Here is a 24,044-nt window from a genome sequence, read left to right as displayed (position 1 = left end):
TAAGGGAAGGGTTGAGGGTTGCGCGGCGGCCCGCTGGGGTTTCCGCGGGACCCTCAGCGGGATTCGGAGGGAGGAGACGCCGCCTCGAGTGAGGCTCCTGCCACGTTTCCACCGCTCTGGGGCGCGCGTTACCTTCCGCCTTGGGATGGGCGACAGCCCTGCGCCTTACCCCTCCTCTGCTGACCCCCTTCTGAGGCCGGGAACCAGGGTTTGCTGTGAGCGAAGCCCGATCCTCGAACTCGTGGTCATCCGCTGCCTGTACGTCTGCTTGACCGCAGACCCTACGGTCAGGCTGGGTGGGCGCATCAAGCTGGGACGCTTGGCAGGAAGGAGGTGGGGGCTGCGCGCCAGGGCCCTTCCCCCTCAACTTGGGGCAAAACCAATGACAAAAGTTGGACGCAGCTTGCAGGCCTTTCTTTCAAGAGGTGGAGCTGCTTTCTGTCTACTCACCTAGCACTCTTAAAACCCAGGCGTGAGTGCTGAGCTGCAGGTTTTGGTGGTTTTTACAAAGGAAACCTCCCAGCGCCTTAGAACGTTGTTTTTCTCCCTGGAGTCTGGAGATCCCTCCTTTTGTAACACCCCTGGGGCAGGTCAAGTTCTCCTCGCCCCCACAGGCCAGCGTTCCTGCTTCCTCAACCTTGCAACATCTACCAGGAGAAATAATTGTTTCTAGATCAGGTTTTGTTACAAGGAAGGCAGGACTTGATTTTCCTTTGGATTTTATCCTTGTAGTTGAGAGTAGAGGAGCCTAGAAAACAAAGTAAAACTTGAGGGGCAGCCGCCGTGGTGATTAAGTGCCAGGGTGACGTCACCTTTTGAGGTTTAAAATAGGAGCTTTTTGCCCCTGTTGTTAGTGAAAAAATTGTAACTACTTACTTACTCCCTAGGTCTTCTTGGCCTCTCTTGCTTCTCGGTTTTCTCTCCCTGACTTTATTACTCTCTCCCTTTTACTTTTTGGTATTTCTCGAATATTCGTGGGTATGGGTTAGTTTTCAGTTAACTCTACTCTTTAGTCCTTCAAAATGAAAAAGAAAAAAGGTAAATTCATATGACTCATCTGCATTACAACCAAAAGCAAAAAGGAAGACCACTAAGCGATTCTTTCCTTCCTTTCTTCCTTTCTGATTTTTAATGTAAAACAACATAACAAGAAAAAATTCTGATATGTATGTAGCACATAGTTGGCAAATTTAATGAATGAGGAGAATGATCTGGTTAAGGATTCAGAAAATCTCTTTAGTGTGGTTCCTTCTGGGTGTGTTTTTTTGGTGGGTTGGAGGCTAATGTAATTCCATCAGCAACTTTCATCCCAAACCATATATTAAATTGCAGTGAGCTTTCTTTTCCACTGTAACATGGTGGTGTATAAATGTAGCTTTATAAAGTGGAAATGGCTTGCATTTTCCTGGAGGAGAGGCTGAACAGCTGTTGTGGTGGGCTAGGACTGTGTGTGCCCATAAACGCCATTACCTGGTAACTTGGTGGTGGAAGGTGCCCAGGAGGAAATTTTGGGCTTCTTTTCATCGAGGATCAGGGTGGTGACTATGACTGCCAACACACTTCTCTGGTATTTTACATAGAGGTCTGTTTAAATTTGCACATAGAATCAGGGAATCATTTTAAGAACACAGACTTAGCAGATTTGAGACAAGAAAATAGGAAACTAACAGAATCAGCTTTATTTTTTTAATGTGTGGGGACCCAAACGATAGCAAGGTTAGCCAGTTTGGGTCTTATAAAAATATAGAAGCTGTATGTCTTTAATAGTTACTCAGAAAAAGTTAATGTTGCTTAGTAAATGCAACATTTGTATAACTCCAAGTTACTTAGAGCAGCCAAATGAATGAGCTCATTGCATAAAGACAGAATACACTTCGAAAACAATCCCAGGATAAGGTTTTTGCCTTTATGAATTAATCAATAATACATCATATGCCATTTTTTTTAAAAGTCCTCTTTGAGGTAGTTCCAAAATACAGCTAATCTCTGCTTAAAAAAAAAAAAAATTCTGTGGAAGACCCTGAGTTTCTACTCCTTAAATATGTTTTAATAGAATGTCACCATTTTTATGTCATATCTTTTAGATAAACATATCTTCCTGCCTGATAAAGCACTCACATCAACTCCTAGTTGGATTTAAAAAAAAAAAAGCTTAACAGCTTTTGTTGTTGTTAAGTGCCTGTAAGTTGTTTCCAATATAGCAATTCTATTATATAGAGTTTCTGAGGAGTAACTGGTGGGTTTGAACATTTAGTGAGATAGAATTCAGATATTGTACAAGTCACTAATTTAAAATACATAAATTTGATGGTTTTTAGTATAGTGTTTTATAGCGATCACCATAATCAGGTGTTATTGTTCTTAAATATCATTGTGTTGGTTCTGAAGCTGTACATGATTTCGGGAGCAGAAAGCTTCATCTTTATTCCACACAGCCAGTTATAGAACAGTCCAGAAAGAATCCCTTACCCATTAGCAGTCCACTCATCTATTTTCTGCCTCTAAATTTGCCTATAGTGGACATTTAATCTAAGACCATGTACTATATATGGTATTTTGTGACTGACTTCTTTCCTTAGGATAATGTTTTTAAGGTTCATCTATGTTGTAGCATGTATCAGTATTTCATTCTTTATGATTGACTAGTACTCCATTGTGTGAAGATACTGCCTTTTATTTCTCTTTATCAGATGATAGAGAGTTGCTTGTTTTTGGCTGTGAACATTTATGTTTATATGTGGCCAATTGTTACCATTTCCCTTAGATATATACCTAGGAATTTAATTGCTGGGGACTCCTGGTGTGGTGCTGTAGGATCAGCACTGGTCTTCAAACCACAAGGTAGGTAGGCAGTCAAACCCACCAGCTGCTCCATGGAAATGCTATATAGGGTCGCTATGAGTCGGAACCAACTCTACAGCACTTAACAACAACAATAATTGCTGGGTCATGTGGTATTTCTGTATTTAACCTATTGGTTAAATTCCACATTTAGCCAAAATGGCTCTATAATACTAGATCTAAAAGTTTACTGTTTTGTGTTTTAAAATTCAAATCATTCCACAGAATTTAAACTTAAATTATTATACCTAAATATTGACACACTTGGTAAAGACTATTATAATGCTTCTCTGTGAGAATTTTATTTTATTTTACTTGGGAGTAATTTGGGCTCTCTTAACTGAACTACTTCATAAAGCATAGTGATAAGATTTTCAGTGTTTTATAAACTTAGTTTATGGCATAAATGCAAATTAGTGACTGTTCCCTGCTTTAAATAAAAGTCAATGAAATACAAGATAAAATTGGAAGGTGGAAAGGGAGCTAGTTATAAAGGAGGGATGTTTTGCAGAACTTTATCTTCCGGTTTTTATACTTTGTATATTTTGAAAAATAACTTGTTTTATCTTTGCAGGGCAAGATGAAGAATGAAATTGCTGCTGTTGTCTTCTTTTTCACAAGGCTAGTTCGAAAGCACGATAAGTTGAAGAAAGAGGCAGTTGAGAGATTTGCAGAGAAATTGACTCTAATACTTCAAGAAAAGTATAAAAATCATTGGTATCCTGAAAAGCCATCAAAAGGGCAAGCCTACAGGTAAAGGAATAGACTGGACAGTTGGACTAAGTGACGAGAACAATAAATCCCTGAAATGGGTGCAAAGCCAGAGGACTGAAGATTGTTTGGATCATGCCTATCACAGTTATATTGTTAAAATGCAGCGCAAATGCTTGTTGTTAGAATTCCACTACTTAGGAAGCCAACACTAGGATCATAGGATCACAAGTCTTCTGGTGGCTTATAGTTTGACTCTATGTGTCAAAAATAGTTGATGGTTTTCATAATTCTAGAGAACCCCTATAAAACTCACTCTTAAAAAAACAAAACAAAAAGCAACTCACTCTTAAATTATGGTAAGAATTGAGGGAAATGAATTTTCTTGTTTTGAGGAATAAATTACATGTTTTTTGAAGGAAACAGTTTTTATGGAGAAAGGGAACCAAGATTACTAGGCATCTAATATTAGGTTCTTAATACCTCCAGGAATACTTTTTAAATGCATAATTTTGTGTTAGAAACTTGTATCTCTGTCTTATAGATGAAAGTTAATAACTTAGCTGTGATTCACAGCTAGTCAGTGGTGACTCCAGCATTTGAACTCAGGTCTAATTGACACCAAATTCTTACGGACTTTTCTGTCTACCACAGTGTAACTACTGCTTTGGTGCTGAGAGGGCAGATAACGCTGACTTGCACCTCTCTTTTGTACTCTGGTTTGTAAGTTACATTTGCAGTGTAATGTAAAGAGGAAGCTCCTGAAAAACATGTCCTGGCATGCTTACTCCCAAATATACCTGGATTGAGAATGCCTTGCTATTAAACTGTGGATGTGGCCACAAAAAATACTAATGAAACAGTTGTGGATATAGTGACAACTACAGAAATTTTCTTAGATTTGTGCATATTGCTGTGCCCAGTTTTTCCTTTACAAGTTAGAACTTCCTTGCTTTGATGTAAAAAGGAGTTTATTTTAGTATTTCAGTGCAGGATTATTCAGAGACTAGGGGAGCAATATGATTTATTTATTTCTCATTTTCTAAATTTCAGGTAAGCCTGTAGTCTAATGACAAGGAAAGAATTAAAGTAATCAGAGTATATTCCCCTTCATTTTTATTCAAAGAAGCTTCTTAGTAAATTGGACAATATAACAAATTAAAGTAAAAATGTGGATATTCTATATAAAATAGGTTCAAATTATTTTCTCATTATTCTCTAACTTTTTTTTTTTTTTCAATATATCGCATTTCTGATACTGCGAACAGCATTTGTGAGGTAGATTTGTTGAGGCTTTTGTGCAGGACATAATTGAAATTAGCTGAAATACCAAATTACCATACTATTATTGAAAAAGGAGACACTATCAAGGGACTACTTGAAGGTCAAACAGTATACTGTTTCATTTGCATTAATTCTAAAAACCTGAGAAAAAAGTTAGGCTTAAGTTGGCATGTGATCAGAAGTACAATTATTGAGTCATTTTGAAGCTGTTTGAAGTAGAAAACTATTGGACTTTAGTGGTGAGTCGTTACCATTATAAAAATGAATAGGATATAGGAATAACTGGAATTAATAAATTCATAGGAAGTTTGCAAATACTCTTTTTGTTACAAAATACATATAAATTAAAGTTGTTTCTTTGAGCTATACTCATATATGCATAGAATGCTTGTGGAACACAATCTGGCAATACTATCATGAGCTGTAAAAATATTCATACCCTTTGAACAGTAAATCTCTAGAAACTATTCAGAAGCATAATTAGAAACGCAGACAAGTATGTTATGAATATGGATGTTTCTTACACTTTATAATTGCAAAAACTGGAAACAATTCAACTGTCAACATTAGAGAAATGATAGGTTTTCTTGTGTAACTTCTTGGTTTTGAAGAGAAGTTAATGGATAAGTAGTAACAATATATAGAGTGATGAAACAGGATGAAATGTATAAGGTAAACAAATTTTGTTGAAGCAAAGTCTCTTTAAAGCACCTGTATTTTCATATAAAGCTTATAGCCATCATCACCCTCTTTGTAAATAAGAACATAATACACCTTATTGTTTATCCCCTTAACTTTGTTGCTGCTAAGTGCTGTCAAGTCAGTTCTTACTCATAGTGATCATATATAGGGTATTTGAGGAGCAGCTAGTGGGTTTGAACCACCAGCTTTGCAATTAGCAGTTCAATACTTATGTTACAGCACCACACCAGGACTCCTTAGCTGATTTCACTCCTGGGATCCATGGACTTTTGCATCATCTGGTGCTGTAGGATAAGTGCAGGACCGCAAAGTTGGTTTGAACTACAAGGTCTTCAGTTCAAACGCACCAACCGCTCCCTGGAAACCCTATACTGTGTCGCTATGTAGCCTAGGAACATTTTCTAAATAGGACCAAGTGACATCTTACATAACATGTTGTTAAGTGCCGTTGAGTTGGTTTCAATCCATAGAGATATCCTGCATAGGGTTTCCAAGGGACAACTGGTGAGCTTGAGCTGCTGACACTGTGATTCACACTAACTTTGCAGTACAGTGCATTAACTCACAGCACCACACAGAATAGGGTACTGTTTCAGAACATGAATTTTGGAGTCAGATAGCCTGGATTCAAACCTTGGATCCAACCACTACTTTTGTGATGTTGAGCCAATTTACTTAAACTTTCTCTGTGTCCTTTTTCATTACTGAGGATAATGTTAACTGCAATATGTTTGCGGTTCAAACTCACCAGTCCCTCATTAGAAACACTATAAATGGTCGTTATGAGTCAGAATCAACTCTATGGCACTTAACAACAGCAGCATCAACAATTTGTGAGGAGTCTTGGAGTGGCTCTGTAGGGTAAGCACTGGATTGCTAGCCACAAGGTTGGTGGTTCTTAGCCTTCAACTGCTCCTTGGAAACTATAGGGTTGCTATGAGTTAAAACCGACCTGACCACCGTACTTAACAACAACTTGTGGTATTTGTAAGAATTAAAGAGTTGATACATGCAAAGCATTTAGAAAACTATCTGTTGTAGAGTTAATATTATTATTTTGAAACATTTATTGTTGTTGTCATTAAGGAGCTCTGGTGGCATAGTGGTTACGAATGGGGCTGCGAACCGAAAGGTCAGCAGTTTGAAACTACCAGCTGTTCCGCGGGAGAAAGATGAGGCTTTCTGCTCCCTTAAAGATTTACAGCCTCGGAAATCCTTTACAGGGTCGCTATTAGTCGTACGGCATATAACAACAACAACAACATTGTTGTTGTCATTAAGTGCCGTCGAGTGGATTCCAACTCATAGCGATGACCCTGTATAGGGTTCCGAGGAGCCACTGGTGAGCTTAAACCACCGACCTTGTGGTTCAAGCTGAACTTGCAGTCCAGTGCATTAAGCCACAGCACCACACCAGAACTCTACATTTATTGTTAGCCATCTTAAAAAAAAAATTTTTCATTGCTTTTAACAAAAATTGAAATTAAGTTAAAATTATTTATTGTTTATTAACATTAAATACCATTGAGAGAGCACTATGTTTTATGGTATAGTTGTTTGTCTATTTACTTGTATTTTTCTTATTTTATAACAAAGTCTGAGGAAGAAACAAAATAACTTACCTAAATTCACCTTGTAATTAAGTAGTACATTTTATTGTTGTTGTTAAATGCAATCAAGTAGGTTCCAACTCATAGCAACCCTGATAGAAACAACCTGGTGGCTTTGAACTGCTGACCTTGTGGTTAGCCATCCAATGCTTATCCTATCGTATAGGACTCCAGTACTAGGTTTGCTGGCTAGTAAATTTAGTACTGATTAATACTGAAGCCGAAGGAGCCCTGATGGCAGCATTGTGGGATAAGTGTTGGGAGTTAGGTCGGCAGTTCAAACCCACCAGCCATTCCTTGGGAGAAGGCTTGAGACTGCACACATAAAGATTTACAGTCTCAGAAACCCTATATAGGGTTGCTATGAATCAGAATTGATTTGATTGCAGTGGGTTTGGTTTTGGGTTGTGCTCAGTCCAACTAAGGTTTTCTTAGTTGCTTTTCTAGTAGTAAGTAGTATAATAGATCTTTGCCAGTAAATGCTTTCCTGTTGTAGTTGCCTTTTTCTTAACTAAATAGAATGCTTATTTTTACATATACTTTTCCATCTTGGCATTCCATTAGATATAGTATTTATTAAATTAAAAAATAAAAAGTAATAGAAGAGGCTTTTGGTGTAGAAATTTTAAATTTTGACAAAAGAGTCTTTGATAACTATGAAGTTAAATGAGAAAAACCAGTAACTTCAGGATTATATTTTGGTCTTAAATATGTATGATGTGAGTTGAATGGTTCTATGGCCTTGTCTATTTTTATATTTATAAAATAGTTCTCAGTAAAGGGCATCTTTTTTAATGTTTTATTATCTGGTATATAAAAGCAAGGTAATGATAGATCAAAACTTGCCATAAGAATTTTTAAATATTTAAAACATGGACTGAAGACTTTGTTAGTTGGCAATTTTATTATATATGAACTTGACCTAGAAAAATTTTTACCTTCAGAGTTCTAAGTAATTTCATATCATACTAATTCATTTCATGTACATATGAGTTTGGATAATCTCTGAGTAATATGAAGTAGCATCATCAGTTCGTGATTTGTATGGTTCACATAGATGCCCTCTTTCCACTAAACTGGGTAGTTTTGTTGATGTTGCCTTTTTGCCTGTTTATATTTCTTACCCAATCAGGACAGATATAAGTCTGAGTTCTCTACAGGGGAATTGTTTTATTTACATACTCTGCCAAATATTGGTGATGGTGTTGGTGGTGTAGAGTCAGTTCTGACTCATAGAAACCCTGTATAGGGTTTCCAAGGCTGTAAATCTTTATGGGAGCAGAAAGCCTCATCTTTCTCACGCTGAATGGCTGATAATTTTGAACTGCTGACCTTGAAGTTAGCAGCCCGACTTGTAACTACTACATTACCAGTGCTCCTCAGATAAATGTTGTTGTGATGTGCCGTGGAGTCGGTTCTGACTCATAGCGACCCTGTATAGGGTTTCCGAGGCTGTAAATATTTATGGGAGCAGAAAGCCTTATCTTTCTCCCAGACCAGCTGATAGTTTCGACCTGCTGACTGGGGTTCGCAGCCCGATTCGTAACCACTGCGCTACCAGAGCTCCTTCTGATAAATATTAGTAGCTGTAAATAGATGTGTGTGCAATTAAGTTAAAATCCATCAATATAGCTTTATTTTGTTACAGATGCATTCGTGTCAATAAGTTTCAGAGAGTTGATCCTGATGTCCTGAAAGCCTGTGAAAACAGCTGCATCTTGTATAGTGACCTGGGCTTGCCAAAGGAGCTCACCCTTTGGGTGGATCCATGTGAAGTGTGCTGTCGGTGAGTTCTCAAATCTGATTACTGTGCTAAAACTGATCATATGTGAAATGTTCTCAGGCACTGCTTGCTTGCGTATCTTTACAACCAGAAACTAGTGTTTTGGCTTTGTTAGAGGTAAATTTTATTATGCACTCTTCTGGAGGTGATGGTGAATAAATGAATGATTGCTCACATTTCTGTTTTGCAGCTGAAGACACTGAGAATCTGGTGGTGGGCAAGAAACTTATTTTATATATATAACAAGTAGAATTTAGACACCTAGAGTATTCTTAAATTAGCATCTTTTATTTGTCCCTTTTCCTACAACTTAGGGAGGAAGCTAATCCCAAATAACACAGAGGAATAACTTGGTTGGTTTCTGTCTCTGTTTCTACTTCTCTGACCCCTTTTTTTCTTTTTTGGTTTTTAAGTGACAGTGATGTTTTCGTAATAGGAACTATTTTATCTCGTTTCCTAATGAGCAGAATTGTAAAAGATGAGTATAGCTGTAAAATCTGTTTGAACTCCATCCGTTCAAAAAACATTCATTTTAGACCACAACTCTGAGTTGTGGGGTTTTCAAAAATAGAAAATATTTTCAAAAATAGTTACTTTCAGATAGTTCAGAATATATGCAATAAGAAAGAAGAACGGATAAGCAAACTACAGTTTACTCTGATTTGTGCTATAATAGAAACATGTATGAAATGCAGTAGCAGGTGGTGCAATGTAAGTATTGGCCCTAGAGATAAAAGCTTTATAGACATTGTACTTAAGTGAATACTACGTTACTTGATGATGGCAGATAATGACAAACTACCGTACTTTGATCTGATGTTTATTTTAAGGAGATTTTTGCATTCAGCAGACTTCTAGTAATTTTGTGCATGATTAAGATTTTTCAAAAAATTGGTTATGAGATGATTTTGTTTTTCCACAGCTAATAGAAATCACTTTCAGAATACAGGCTGCACATTCACTTGATTACTAAACGCCCAAAAGAAAGACTTACTAGCAATTGAATAGAAGTGTGACAGGTATAATATAGAAGAATGAAGTATTACATAGGGGTAAAGGACTTGGGTCAAGAAAGGTGCCTCTGTGTAGGTGGTACTTGAGTTGGGTGGGAAAAAATAAGTGGTGGTTGGTCAAGTTACAAGGTAGGAAGTACTTTCCAGGATGAACTTAGTAATAGAGCCCTTGCAAGTGATTTCTGTTCCTTTAGTGGCCTCTCCTCTGTTGACTGTAGTAGCAGTGCTTTTCTGATGTAGTGTTCCAGAGATGGTAACAGACTTTAACATGATATTCAACAGTGGCACTTAAGTGTCAAATACATGGATATGCTGACACATGTGGAATTTCTTCAGAATCATTCATTGTTATTACTATTTGATTTTACTGCTGTTGGTGTAAGCTCATGACTTTGGGAAACCTGGACTAGGAAGTAGAGGTTTATGGAGGTGAAGATTCTCCATCATTTCTTAGGTAGAAAAAGTAAACCATCTCAAGTTTAGGTCTGAGAAAGTCAAATATATTTAAATTCTAGGACTAACTAAACACTGAACTTAAATTGGTCAGGCTTGGATACTTTGATTATTGAACCCTAGCCTAGTACCCCAGTTCACAAGAAATAGCTATCATGAAGTTACTATATTAAATTGCTTACTTTTTTATTAGGCCCTCACTTAGATCCTATTGACTCTTAACACAGAGTTCTTTAAGTTACTGTGTAATTTCTCATCCCATAAAAGATTAGAAGCTGCATTTGAAGAAGGCTGTTCACAGTACTCATAAAGTTACAAAAAGATATTATATAGTCTGACATAGAGGTAGAAGTAAAGAAGCTAATGTATTATCACACAGTTAATATTTATGTAATGATCCTTAGTCACCAATGAAAAGGTTTTATGCCTAGTGATGTTTAAGAAGTCAGGTACTATATATACATTTTGGGCATATATTTTTAACTACTTAAAATAAGTATTGGCACCTGAGATAAAAGCTTTAGTTATACAGACGTTCTACTTAGTGAATACTACATTACTTGATAATGGCAGATATTGACAAACTATCATACTTTCATGTGCTTTTTAAGATCTTTGCATTCAGCAGCCTTCTAGTAATTTGGTTTTTGATTTAAGACTTTTCAAAAAATTGGTTGTGTTATGATCTTGTTTTTTCACAGCTAATAGAAGTCATTTTCAGAATATAGGGTCACATTCACTTGATTACTAAATCCCAAAAAGAAAGACTTGCTAGCAATTGAATAGAAGTGATTATTATAATAGACAAATAGTGATATTATGAGGTGGTTTTGGACCAAAAATGGAAAGATAATTATTCTGAAAATGAAAGCAAAGACATTATATAATATGTCTGAGAGTGGTTAGAAGATACTAACTTACTGGTATACTAGAGACTAAGTAAATGTTATGGAAAAAAAAAAAAAAAAAACTTACGATGCACTCAGGAAGAACATTCTTTGTAGACTTACTTCATCAGGATAAAGTGAAGGATGCAAAGTTCCATGTAGTCAAAAAGGGTATTACTTACTTAAATATTTGGAGGATATAGAACAGATGACAGATTTTTCCCATGGTGACAAGACTGGAGAATAGCTAATAGCTTCCTTATATATTCAACATATTTTACAAAACTTTTTTTTTCTTTTATAATTTCTGCAGCGTTTTTTCCACCTGATACAGAGTATTAAATGTAACGTTTCAAATTAACAAATGTTTGAACAGTGTGTTATTGAATAAATGGAAACATACTAAAGTTGCTTACTCCTAATGCTAAGGAATCAACTCCCCATTCTAATATTATGGTAACAAGTTAGCAGCTTCACTTAGCATGGAGAGGACCATCATATCAGAACACTACAAAGGGCAAGATGGAGAACCTACTGAGCAAAGATGAAATTACGCCTAAACTCACGGTTAATATTCTAGCATTAGCATGGATTAACCTTTGATTATATTTAGTCTTTAAAACCATATAGAGGAAGGAAGAGTAAAATTCCATTGCTAAAACCCTACTCTAAGTAAGCTTTGAATTATAATGCACACATGCTGTATTGTGAGGAACTCGCACAATTGTTCAACAATCATCTAAGAAGCATCTCTAGCCAAAAAGCAACAAGCATTGAATCTGCTCAATCTTCCTAACCCAGCAAATAGAAAACAGACCTAAAGAGATTAAATGGTTTGACTCCTGGTTACAGAACTAGTGTGCAGTAAAGCCAGACCAGATACATGTCCACTGATCTTTCTACCATTCAGCAGTACCTTCCTTTATGAATTAAACTGAAAAGGAATAGGAAAGAGAGCTATGTATCATATTTGGGTAGTATTTATTCCAACCTGTTGAAATGGAAGACAGCACAGCTATATAAAGAAATAAAAATTATCTGGGAAAACTACTTGACTTCCATATAAACTTTCAAAAGCTTTAATTGTTGTTGTTGTTGTTAAGTGCCGTCGAATCGGTTCTGACCCATAGTGACCCTATACAGGGTTTCCAAGGCTATAAATCTTTACGGGAGCAGAATGCCTCATCTTTCTCCCGTGGAGCGGCTGGTAGTTTCGAACTGCTGGCCTCAAGGTTCGCAGCCCGATTCGTAACCACTACGCTACCAGAACTCCTTAAAAGCTTTAATAGCAGTCAGGTATTTTGCTTTATCATAGATAAAATCATCCTGACACAGATAATCTGAGACGAGTTATTTTGAGATTGAAACTAATATCAGTAAACCCTATTTTTCTATTAAATTAAAAGCTTGGCATTATTTCCACATACTTGTTTTTAAACTTAGAATCACTTTGCTTCTAACTTTAATTGCATGTTGTGTAAGAACTGCTTAACAACTAATTTCCTTTTTTCTAGAAATTGTTCCATAATGTTTATATTATGTAATCTATTTAAACAGATTTGTGGGATTTTCCTTTGTTCTGTGAATAAAAACTATTGTTCATTATGCCATTTTCCCACATCATAGAATTGTTTTATATTTTAACCAAGCTCCAAAATATTTTGAAAGGATAAGGGTGAGCAGTTATCTTAATATTTATAAGACAGACAATATAACTTAAATATAAAACCTTTTATTTTACTCAACAGTAATATTTTGTCCTTTAATTCTCTTAGAACTAATTGCATATGTTCTCATTTTTTGTTGGTGTGGATGTAGAAACACAAGTGTATTTTTATTTTATCTTGGTGATAGTTAATTTTATAAGCAATGTATGGTAATTTGTGATTTGAATTACTAAGATATACATTAGAAGGACTAATTTAAAACACATTAAAAAGTTTTACTGTGAAACCAACATCAAAGAATATACAAATCTTAATTATTTTTTTGTGAGGAGGCAGTAGAAAAGAAAGATAATTGGGAAAGAGAATGGGTCACTTTTCTTTGTATTTAAATACGAGGTGGTGGTGGTTGTGTGCCTTGAGTTGGTTCCGACTCCTAGCAGTTCTGCATAGGGTTTCCAAGGCTCTAAATCTTTACAGGAGCAGAAAGCCTCATGTTTCTCCCACGGAACAGCTGGTAGTTTCTAACTGTTGGCCTTAAGGTTAAGCAGACTGACTCATAAACACTATGCTACTAGTGCCCCTTAAGAAAAAAAAAAGTAATATTACAAAATCATAGAAACCTTTATTAAACAAAAATACCAAAGTGCAGAGCTATTGTTTCTTGACACATCCTCCATTTAGGTCTACATAATTCTGAAGGTAGGTGATTTCCATTTTTCTAACCCCATTGCTATGAGTCAGAACCAACTCAATGACACTTAATAACAATAAAAACCCTTCCCCAAAGAATTCTGTACTCTTTAATTTACACTGTGTCAAAATACAAGTTTTGGCTTCCCTGAGGTACTCAAATAAATTATGTTCCTTTTATATGTTGTCTGAGCTTAAGGAACAAAGAAGAAGTTTGAAGTGGCAAGACCAGAGCTTTAGGGTGGATGGTATAAGATTTTCAATTAAATTCTCTTAGGACAACTCTTAGTACTCTCCAAGAATGAACAGTGCATTGTTATACTGGGAAAAAACATTCCTCTGCACAATGTTCCTGGTCTAATTCTTAATTCTCATCAATACAGTTTTTAATTTTCTTAAAAACTTTTTCTAATAAGCTCCCATAATTTTCCTGTGTCCCTCGAGAACATCTATAAAGGTTATTCCCTTGGGATCCCAGAGAACAGTTGTTATAACTTTCTGAGCTAACCTCTGTCTTGAATTTAACTGGCCCAACAAATCTCAGAAACCACTGTTTTGATTGGAACTTTCTCTCTGGATCATACTGGTAAATCAAAGACATCCCTGGTTACAATTCAATTCATAAAAGTGTCTTCATTGACTTTGATATTGTTTAAAAGAGTGATGGAAAGGCCTGTGTTTTGCACTCACTGGTGTTTGCATAACACTTTTGGCACCCATCAAGTTGAGAGCTTTCTGAGGCCATGATTTTCACTTAAAATTGAAAATGCTTGATTATGTGAGATCCCAACCCTATTAGCTAGTGCATAAATTGTCATTCTACAGTCTTCCATCAGTTTCTGGACTTGAGCCACAGTTATTTGATTTGTAAAGGCTGATGGTCATAGGCCTTTTGGGTTATTTTTTATGTCATCCTGACCTTTCTTAACATTTGATCTACCTAAAAACTGTTGTTTTATATAAGGTAACATTCTAATAACTGGTTGCAAACTTCAGTGCTTTGGAAGAAGTCCACTTGAGTTTTGTTAAAACGTTTGATAATTAGCCCTGACCTCAAAATAATTGGTTTGGTTTTTTTCTGTCCCCCATGGCAAAAAAAATGCTGATTTTAAAGCCAGAGTGCTCCTTAGAGACCAGGATGTCCAAAGTTCATCTCTCATACTTTGGACATATTGTCAGGAGGGGACAGTCACTGGAGAAGGATGTCATGTTTGGTAAGGTGGAGGGTGAGAGAAAAATAGGAAGAACCCCAGCGAGATGGATTGGCCAGTGGCAGCATCAATGGACTCAAGTGTGGCAACAGTAGTGAGGCTGGCCCAGGATCGGGCAGTGTTTCCTTCTGCTGTTCATAAGGTCGCTATGAGTCGGTACCGACCCGATGGAACTTAACAACAACAAGGAGACTGGTGTGGCTCCGTGGGCTAATGCACTGGACTGCACAGTCAGTTTGAACCACAAGGTTGCGGTTCAAGCTTACCAGCTGCTCCTTGGAAACCCTATACATGGTCGTTTTGGGTTGGAACCAACTCAGTGGCACTTAACAACATAGGAATCTAAACCAAGTGTATTACTAAGAGAACATATGCGGCCATCTACTTACTGATCACTAGAATATACTTTAACATGTTTTGTTTGAAATAAACTCATGCATGTATGAACTGAAAGTCTAGCAGGAATTCTTTTGATTTGTCCTCAGGGGGACCACAAGGAGAAAATTGTAGTTTATTAGCTGGCATGTATGTAGTTGGGTATGGAATATAAAATGTATTGGGTCAAGTCCTAGGATGTCTCCTTGCCTCAGTCCAGTAGCATGTCCAGACTTGTTGAATTGTTTTTATTGATATTTCTTGCCTTTTTGAAGTGGCTTCAATATTTGTTAAGTATTTTATTTTATGCTTAGGTATGGAGAGAAAAACAATGCCTTCATTGTTGCCAGCTTTGAACATGAGGATGAGAACAAGGATGAAATCTCCAAGAAAGTTACCAGGGCCCTTGATAAGGTTACCTCTGATTATCATTCAGGATCCTCTTCTTCAGATGAAGAAACCAGTAAGGAAGTTAAAACCAACTCAGAGACTGCAACCCCCAGTCCCGTGTACCAGGTAACCAGGAAACGGACCCATATTGAAGAACATGAGCAAGGATTACTCGGTTACTCTAGGAGCCCTGCTCATGTTGCTCACTATTTTTGATTTGAGATTCTAGATTGCAGTTCTTGGCTTTGCTTTCTTACACTAAAGGGAAACTGGACCTGTGACGTGTAAATAGACATCCTGGGTCACTTAATCAAAGGTCTGTTTTATTATCTAGTAGCTCAGGTAAATTTATTTCAAATAGGTGTGGCAAAGGATAGAAAAATTGTGATGATAAAAAAATTTTTGATATGTTAACATTCTTTATTTTATTCAAATATTAACATTGATTTCTTGCAGTTCTTAACACTTCTAATACCTTTCTGATTAAAGAAAAACATTATATTTTATTTAATTTTTTAACTGAAGCTAAATCAATGTTTTCCTCTACTTTAACAGCTGAAGTCTTATAGCTAGTATGCATGCATTTGCACTCATTCAGTTACTTATTTTGTACCCACATACCAAAAAACATTTAATATGTTTTAAAAATATCTTGACCACTGTAACCACAGCTATAATAAAACATGTTAAAAAATACATCACTTCCAGCTAGATGGCAGACTAGGCATCATAGGCACTACAGGGACCCTCTACAAAACCGAAAACAGATAAAAATTCTGGTACCTTGAAATTCAGAAGAAAGGTTAGAAAAGTAGATAGAGTGATTCCTGGGAAGAGTGGCCGAGGAGGCATGACAATGGAGACTGACTAGGGAACGACTGATTAGACATGGCTCAACAACCTGTGAACAACTTTTGCAGTGGAGGGAGGTCTTGCAGAGAGATCCTTTTGGGTGATGGATAAGGTAAGGTATAAGTTCTTCTTTTTTCCCACACTTCATTGGTAACCAGAAGTGTGGCCATCCATTCCCACCCTAATTCACCCACAGCCCAGACCTTACTCTCTAGGAGTTCAGAGCTATGCCACTTTGGTGTGCTGCTTTGGTGCCTGGGTGAGCTTGGTTCCAGACCTACAAAACCCACAGAGCCACAAGACTAGCATTTAACCAGTCACATTGCCTCCTAATAGACATTTAAACCAGCTCCATTAATGGCCCCATGAACTACTTCTGGATTGAGTGCCCTGAGATAATACCAAAGCCTGTAGGAACTCCATCTAGGACCAGGAACTCTGCCATCACATCCATTCCACAACTGCCTTGTAAGTTTCTTGAATTTCAGAAATTTCAATTTCAGAAGATTTCAGAGTCCCCCAGAAATTTCTCCCCTCTCATCCAACAACTGCAATGTTTGTTTTAACAAATACAACAAATTCACAATGCCCCAGAGTCAACAGACAATTTAGCTCACAGGAAGAAAAGAGAGAATGACTCAATCAAATGGCCAAGATGCAAAGCCAAAATATATTTATGAAGAAGAAAAGACACTAAAACTAACTGGAAAATAATTTTTTAAAAAAATTGTAATTAGGTACCTACAAAGGGTTGGTACAAAGATTAAGGAAGACACAATAAAAAGTTAAGAATTCAGGAAAACGCTACAAGAAAAAACTAACAAAACAAATGCAAATTTGAAACAATATAGAGTCTGGGATTTGAAATCTAAAAGATTAAGATCTCAGAAATGGACAGTACATTGAAAGGGCAAAGGAGTAGATGCAAAGCAATGTAAGCCCAGATTAGTGAGCTTGCAGATAAATCTGTCAGTACTAGCATGCTGGAAGAGCAATTAGTAAAACAAATGAAAAAAATCCAAAGAGTGTAAGAATTATGGGGAACACCATGAAGAGGAACAACTAACGGGTGATCAGCATTTCAAGTTCTGAAAACACAAAACCTGGAGAAAATTGTCTAAGAGTTATTGATTGGAAGAAACCTTCCCTAACATCATGAAAGATGAGATGAACCCCATAAAGAATAGATCTTAAAAGAAAATCACCAGGATATATAACAATCAAACTTTCCAAAATCAAAGACAAAGAAGAATCCTGAGAGTGCTCAGGAAAAAACAAAAGTTACCTACAAAGGAGAAAACCAGTAAGACGAAGCTCTGATTTCTCAGCAGAAACCATGCAGGCAAGAAGGCAGTAAAACCCTGGACGAAAATGATTGCCAACCAAGAATCATAAACCCAACAAAGCTGCCCTTCAAATATGATGATGAAATTAGGACATTTCCTAATAAATAGAAATTAAAGAAATTTGTACTAACTTTGCAAAAAGTACTAAACTGTGTCCTTTTAACTGAGAACCAACAATAGCATATGTACAACAACCTGAGATTACTTTACAAGATACCACCACCCAGGACTCAATCCAGATATACAGGTACATAAAGTAAACTAAGCCTATGAGACTGAAAATAGGGAACCAGAGATATCAGTGTATAATGAAGCCAACTACAAAACAAAAAGAAGTAATAGTGTAGATACAGAGCTTTCAAATGACGAAAAATCAATTACAGGGTAACATCAAAGAAAAATAATACATCTACACATCAAAATTTAAAAAGGTAAATCAGATTTAGTAAATGTTGTTATATGCCATTGAATCAGTTCTAATTCATACCAACCCTGTATAGGGTTTCCGAGGAGCAGCTGGTGGGTTTGAACTGTTGGACTGGTTTGCAGTCCAATGCCAACCTGCAGCACCACACCAGAAATCCTAGTAAACATTAACACAACAGAACTTGAAATGTCTTGAGAATGACAAGAAAACCCACAAATAAATTGAACTCAGCATAGAAAATTAGGTGGAACAAAGAATCCAGCAGCACCATAAAAAAAACAAAGTAAAATGACAACAATCAATTCATAACCATTGATAATTACATTGAACATAATGGATTAAATGTACCAGTCAAGAGACATAAAGAACAAAATAATTAAGAAAACAGGTCCTTCAATATGCTGTCTACAAGAGGCATATCAAAAAGCTGGAGACAGCAAAAGTGCCCATCGACAGAAAAATAGTTAAACAAAAGTACATAATACACAGTAGAATACTGCAAAACAAAGAATAATGAATCTTGAAAACATCTCATGACATGGTTGAACCTGGAAGACATTGTTGCAGAGCGAAATTAGTCAATCTCAAAAGGACAAGCATTGTATGAGGCCAATGTTGTAAAAGTTAAACAGTTTTGATAAAAGAAACAACCTATGTTAGTTATGTGGAAGTGGGGGATAATGGAAATTTATTCATGGGCTAGAGGGTAAACATGTTAGCATGGGTGACAGGGCAGGCAGTATACAAGAGGGAGGTTAGCAGAGGAAAGATGAAGCTAGCAAGAGAGAAAGGAATGCAGTAAAAATGAATAGTGGTAAATGCTGTTAACTGTTGTACATGGAGGGATTACAACCATATAGTGAAACAAAGTGTATGATTTTTGTTAAATATAAAACTGATGTTCTGCTCTGTAAACCTTTACTTAATTCACAATAAAAAATTTAAACATAGTGTGGCACTGTGGGGTCAGTGGTTCAAGCTTACCAGTTGCTCCTTGGAAACCCTATACAGAGCCATTAAGAGTCTCAACCAACTTGACGGCACTTAACTATATATATATATATATTTATGTATGAATGTATGTGTGTATAAACCAGGCAACTTTTCAGCAGGGCTTGCACAGCAAATCATCAGTTTTAACATTCAACAGATTATACACTTTGTCTTGTCTCAATGATTGCAATCTGTTCCGTATGCCAACAGTTACTTCCTTTCCTCCCTATGTATCTTATTCCATTCTGCCCTCCTTCCCCACCCTTCTGAACTTAGTCCTTAAGTAAATGTTCCCCTTTTGATCTTGAATGGTTGACCATTCCATGGTGAGCATACCTTACTAGTGTCCCCCTATATAAGTTTATCTACTGCTTGCCTGAAAATTGGGCCATGAGTGTTAAGTTCTGTTCCAGACCTACAGGGTAGCTGAGACCCATTGTCTAGTGTTTTTACAGTCTCTTTCTGACCAGTAAGCCTGGTCTTTTTTATAATTTTGAGTTTTGTTTAACATTTTCTCCCATTCTATCTAGAACCTTCTAATGTGATTCCTTTCAGAGCAGTTGGTAGTGGTAGCCGTAGCTGTATACCATCTAGTTGGGTGAGACGTAAGTTCACATGTTCCATCAGTCCATTGATTCCAAGCAGCTTCAATTTTTATCACTCTTTTTTTTTACATGGAAAGACCAGTAGTAGAGCCTTAGATGGCCACGCCTGAGCTTTTAAGGTCCTATTCACCAAAGTAGAATGTAGAACATTAGAACATTGTCTTTGTGGACTATGTTATGCCAATTAACCGTGGTATTCCCTGAGACTGTGGTCCTGAATCTGGCTTAAATGTCTGGCAGACCCCTGTTGATGATGTACCATTACAGCCAGCTTTTAATTAGCTTTAGCAAAATTTTGCTAACATGATATTTTTTTCATCATTATCACATTCCATTTGACTGCCTTTCTTTTGAATGAGCACAAATGTGGATTTCTTCTAGTTAGCGATCTTACAGATTACTTGGCGTAGATGAGTAAGCCTGTATATTCATTTGTTGTAGTATTTCAGTTAGTATTACATCAGTCCCTAGAGCATGTTTTTCACTAACACCTTCAGTGTAACTTGTACATCTGTCAGTACCATTGGTTCTTAACCATATACTACCTCCTGAAATGGTTGAACGTCAGCAAATGCTTTTGGGTACAGTGACTGTATTATACCATCTTTCAATGCTTCCTGCGTCTTTCAATATTTACCCACAGAATCCTTCATTCAGTATTTCAAATCAAGGCTTGAATTTTTTCTTAGGTTCTCTTAGCTTGAAATATGCTAAGTGTGTTCTTCCCTGTTGGTTTTCTAACTTCTGGTCTTTGCACATTTCGTTAAAATCCTTTATCTTGTCTCCTTGATAATGCCCTTTGAAATCTGGTTCAACTTCTTTACTTTATCATGTATTTTGCTTGCTATATTGTTGTTAGGTGCCATCGGGTTGGCTCTGACTCATAGCGACTTTATGCACAACAAAATGAAGCACTGCCCTGTCCTGTGCCATCCTCACAGTTGTTACATTTGGGCTGGTTGTTCTTCTGGCAGTCCATGGATTCTTCTCCAACAACATAATCCAAATACATAGATTCTAATGTAGTCCTCTTTATTCATTGTCTAGTTTTCACATACAAATGAGGCAATTGATAATACCATGACTTGGATCAGGTGCATCTTAGTCCTCAAACTGATTATCTTGGCTCTATAACACTTTAAAAGCAGATTTGCTTAATGTAGTACATGATTTGATTTCTTTCTTTTTTCTGTTTCTTCCTAAGTTTTTTGTTGTGAATTGAGTGTAGGTTTAAAAACAAGATCATAAGCTTCATATTAAAATTATATACTTTGTTTCATCTCATTGATTACAATCCCCTCCAACAAGAGTTATCTTAACTTCCTCCCTGTGGCTCCCCATTTATATATTTCACAAATGAACAAAACAAATACATTTGTTGTGCACATACAAAACAAAATATATATATATGCATTTAAGTGTCCAAAGGATACATTCTGCAAGCCAGTCTCCTGCCCACGGGCACACAGCCTTACTCAGTCCATGGACCCAGAGCCCACAGCTGCTCTGTGTCTCTATTGCCATCACCTCTGCTATCGTCGCTTTTCTAGATAGGGATCTCACGCTCTTCCTTCTTGATGGTCCTGGGGTCATCTGTTCCTGAAATGAAAGATTACTCCCACCTTATAGTTGCACATATTATATAATTACACTTGTGAGAATCAATATTTGATCCTAGTAGTTATTCACAACTGAATCATTAAATACTATCACCATCATCCCCCACCCCCTTACACCAGATTCTTCTGGAAAAGAGGGAAACTATTCAGTGGAATTCTACCTTACCCCCTTCGTTCTGAAACTAAGCACACTCATGTAAGCTTGTAAATCAGTCACTTCATTCCTTTATGCCATCCCCACTTGTTGTTGTTAAGTGCCATCAGGTTGGTTCTGACTCCTGGTGACCCTGAGGAGCAGCTGCTAGGTTTGAACTGCTGACCTTGTGGTTCACAGTCCAGTGTTTATCCCACAATGGCACACCAGGAATCCTCCCTTTATGATAGGTAATGTATAAATTGCCCATCCCTATCAACCCAGTGCAGAGTCCTGGTGTGGCACTGTGGGCTAATGTGTCAGACTACAAAGTCATTTGAACTGCAAGGTCAGTGGTTCAAGCTCACCAGCTGCTTCTTGGAAACCCTATACAGGGTCGCTATGGGTAGGAATCGACTCGATGGCACTTAACATCAACCCAGTGCACTGAGGAAACAAGCTTATTTTTTTATAAGAATTCTTCCATTCCAGTTTCAATTTTGCTCAGTTGCATTCATAGTAAAAGTGTAGTTCATCAAATTGTAGCAATTTTCACTTTGCTCACAGTTTCAAACATCTTTATCTTCATCTGATAAAGGTCTGGTCAGCTAGCCATCCAAGCTAGTTCAAATGGGTACTAGCTGCAAGTTTGGGAGTTCAGGCATGCGTCCCTGTACTTCATACTAGCTGGCTGTTTCACTCTTAGTCCTACCACCTAGGAGGAGCTAGGACTTGCTCATGGGCTCAGGAGTTCACACATCTTCCTAAATTTTAAACTAGTCAGTTCTTTTTCCTATCTAGGTCAAAGGGTGTCAGTGAAACATGGTCATACTCAGCCATGTCTTCATTGCTGCATTTGCCCCACTTCCAATAACAAGTAGACCCTGGTGGTCACCAGTGGAGAATACTAGACTGCTCACAGTTTCCTTTTAAGTTTCATTAACAGAAGGGGATTTTCCTTGATGGACTGGTTTTTCTTGCCTTGATGTCTCCAAAGTAAACAGCTTGCTTAAAATTTAAACAGGCAAACAGTCTGCTTTTTATCTGCAGATCTTTCTTTTCTGTTGGAATCTTCTGTTCTCCCAGCAGTTCTGGGTTGGTCTGCATGTCTTTTCAAGTAGGAATGTTCCAATTCAGAAGATTCTGGGTGGGCCTCAGGATTCCACCAAAGGCCCCATACACTACAAAGGCTTAACAAGAAGCCTATTTCCCTGGGCAAATTCTGACTCCCCTTTTAGTAAATCCAATCAGTTACAGGCTGAAGACCGGTTTATGATGAATTGTTCTGTCATCATAATTCCTAAGCTGTGTGGTTTTTTGTGTGTGGTGCTGCTAGTTTCTTTGTTCCACATAATTTTCTGTGCTGCATTCATTTTGTTTTGTGGGTTTTCAGTTCATTTTCCTTTCTGTTGTGTTACTGTTTACTAAACCTCTGATTTTCCTCTTAATTTTGACCAAGATGCATTACTTTTCTGTGAAGTTACCTTTTAATTAATATTTTTCCTTCTTAAAGTAAGTAGTCTATTTGATCTCGAACTCTACATGACTTCCTTGCCATTTGGAAGTTCTGTATCTACACTAGTCCTTTTTGCTTTGTTGGTGGCTTCATTATAAATGGATATCTCTGGTTTCTTGTTTTCAGTTTTGTAAGTTTATTTTATTTTTGCGTAAAAGATGTACATTTTTCTATGTCTAGATCGAGTTCTGGGTGTGATTGTTATGTGTGCTAGTCTCAGGTTGTTGCCTGCTGTTTCTCAGTCCAAAGAACTTCAGTGTTGTTTATGAAGTTGATCTGGTCATTACAAATTTGTTTAATTTCCTTTTACCAGGAACTATCGTAATTACACTGTTGTATTTGAGGGACAGCTTTGCTTGGTTGACAGTTTATTTATCTTTCAGCTTTCAGAGTTTTTGAGGTGTCATTACGTTGCCTTCTTGCTTGCATGGTTTCTGTTGAGAAATCAGAGTTTAAACTTACTGATTCTCTTTTGTAGGTAACTTCGTTTTTCCTTAGCTGCTCTCAGGATTCTTTCATTGCCTTTGGTTTTTGAAAGTTTGATTATGTGACTTGGTGATTTTCTTTTGGGATCTTATCCTGTTTGAGGTTCGTTCAGCTTCTTGCAGGCTTGTATTCTCAGCTTTTGTGATGTCAGGGAAGTGCTTTTCCAACAACTCTGACAATTTCCACTGTGCTTTTTATTATCTCTTCCTGTTCTGAAATTCCAATCACCCTAAGTTGTTGTTCTTCATTGTGTTCCCAGTAATTTTTAGACTTTCTTTGAATTTTTTCATTCTTCTAGCATACTTATATTAAGAGACTCATCATCATGATTACTAATCCAGGCTTCCATTGCTTCAAATCTGCTCCTTTATTCTTTAAATGTTTTATTAATTTCTGAAATGTCAGTTTTAGTCTTCGGGATTTTTAATGAAAGATTTTGTATTGTTTAAA

The 24,044-nt window shown here is 37.0% G+C and overlaps 1 protein-coding gene across 1 annotated transcript in view; it reads left to right on the top strand.

The window, feature by feature from the left end:
* The first annotated feature begins 3,421 nt into the window (after positions 1 to 3,421).
* The window catches only part of LOC102842562 (protein BTG3-like), a 33,787-nt gene continuing 13,164 nt past the window's right edge, over positions 3,422 to 24,044 (top strand). Inside the window, exons 1-3 of the mRNA XM_006873156.1 lie at positions 3,422 to 3,594; positions 8,797 to 8,934; positions 15,542 to 15,743. Of these exons, the coding sequence (XP_006873218.1) occupies positions 3,422 to 3,594; positions 8,797 to 8,934; positions 15,542 to 15,743 (513 nt within the window). The remainder of the gene's footprint in view (positions 3,595 to 8,796; positions 8,935 to 15,541; positions 15,744 to 24,044) is intronic.

This window comes from Chrysochloris asiatica, unplaced genomic scaffold, assembly GCF_000296735.1.
Source record: "Chrysochloris asiatica unplaced genomic scaffold, ChrAsi1.0 scaffold00225, whole genome shotgun sequence".
NCBI lineage: Eukaryota > Metazoa > Chordata > Mammalia > Afrosoricida > Chrysochloridae > Chrysochloris > Chrysochloris asiatica.
The sequence above is the reverse complement of the archived record's forward strand: the minus strand, read 5'-3'. Positions and strand labels throughout refer to the sequence as shown.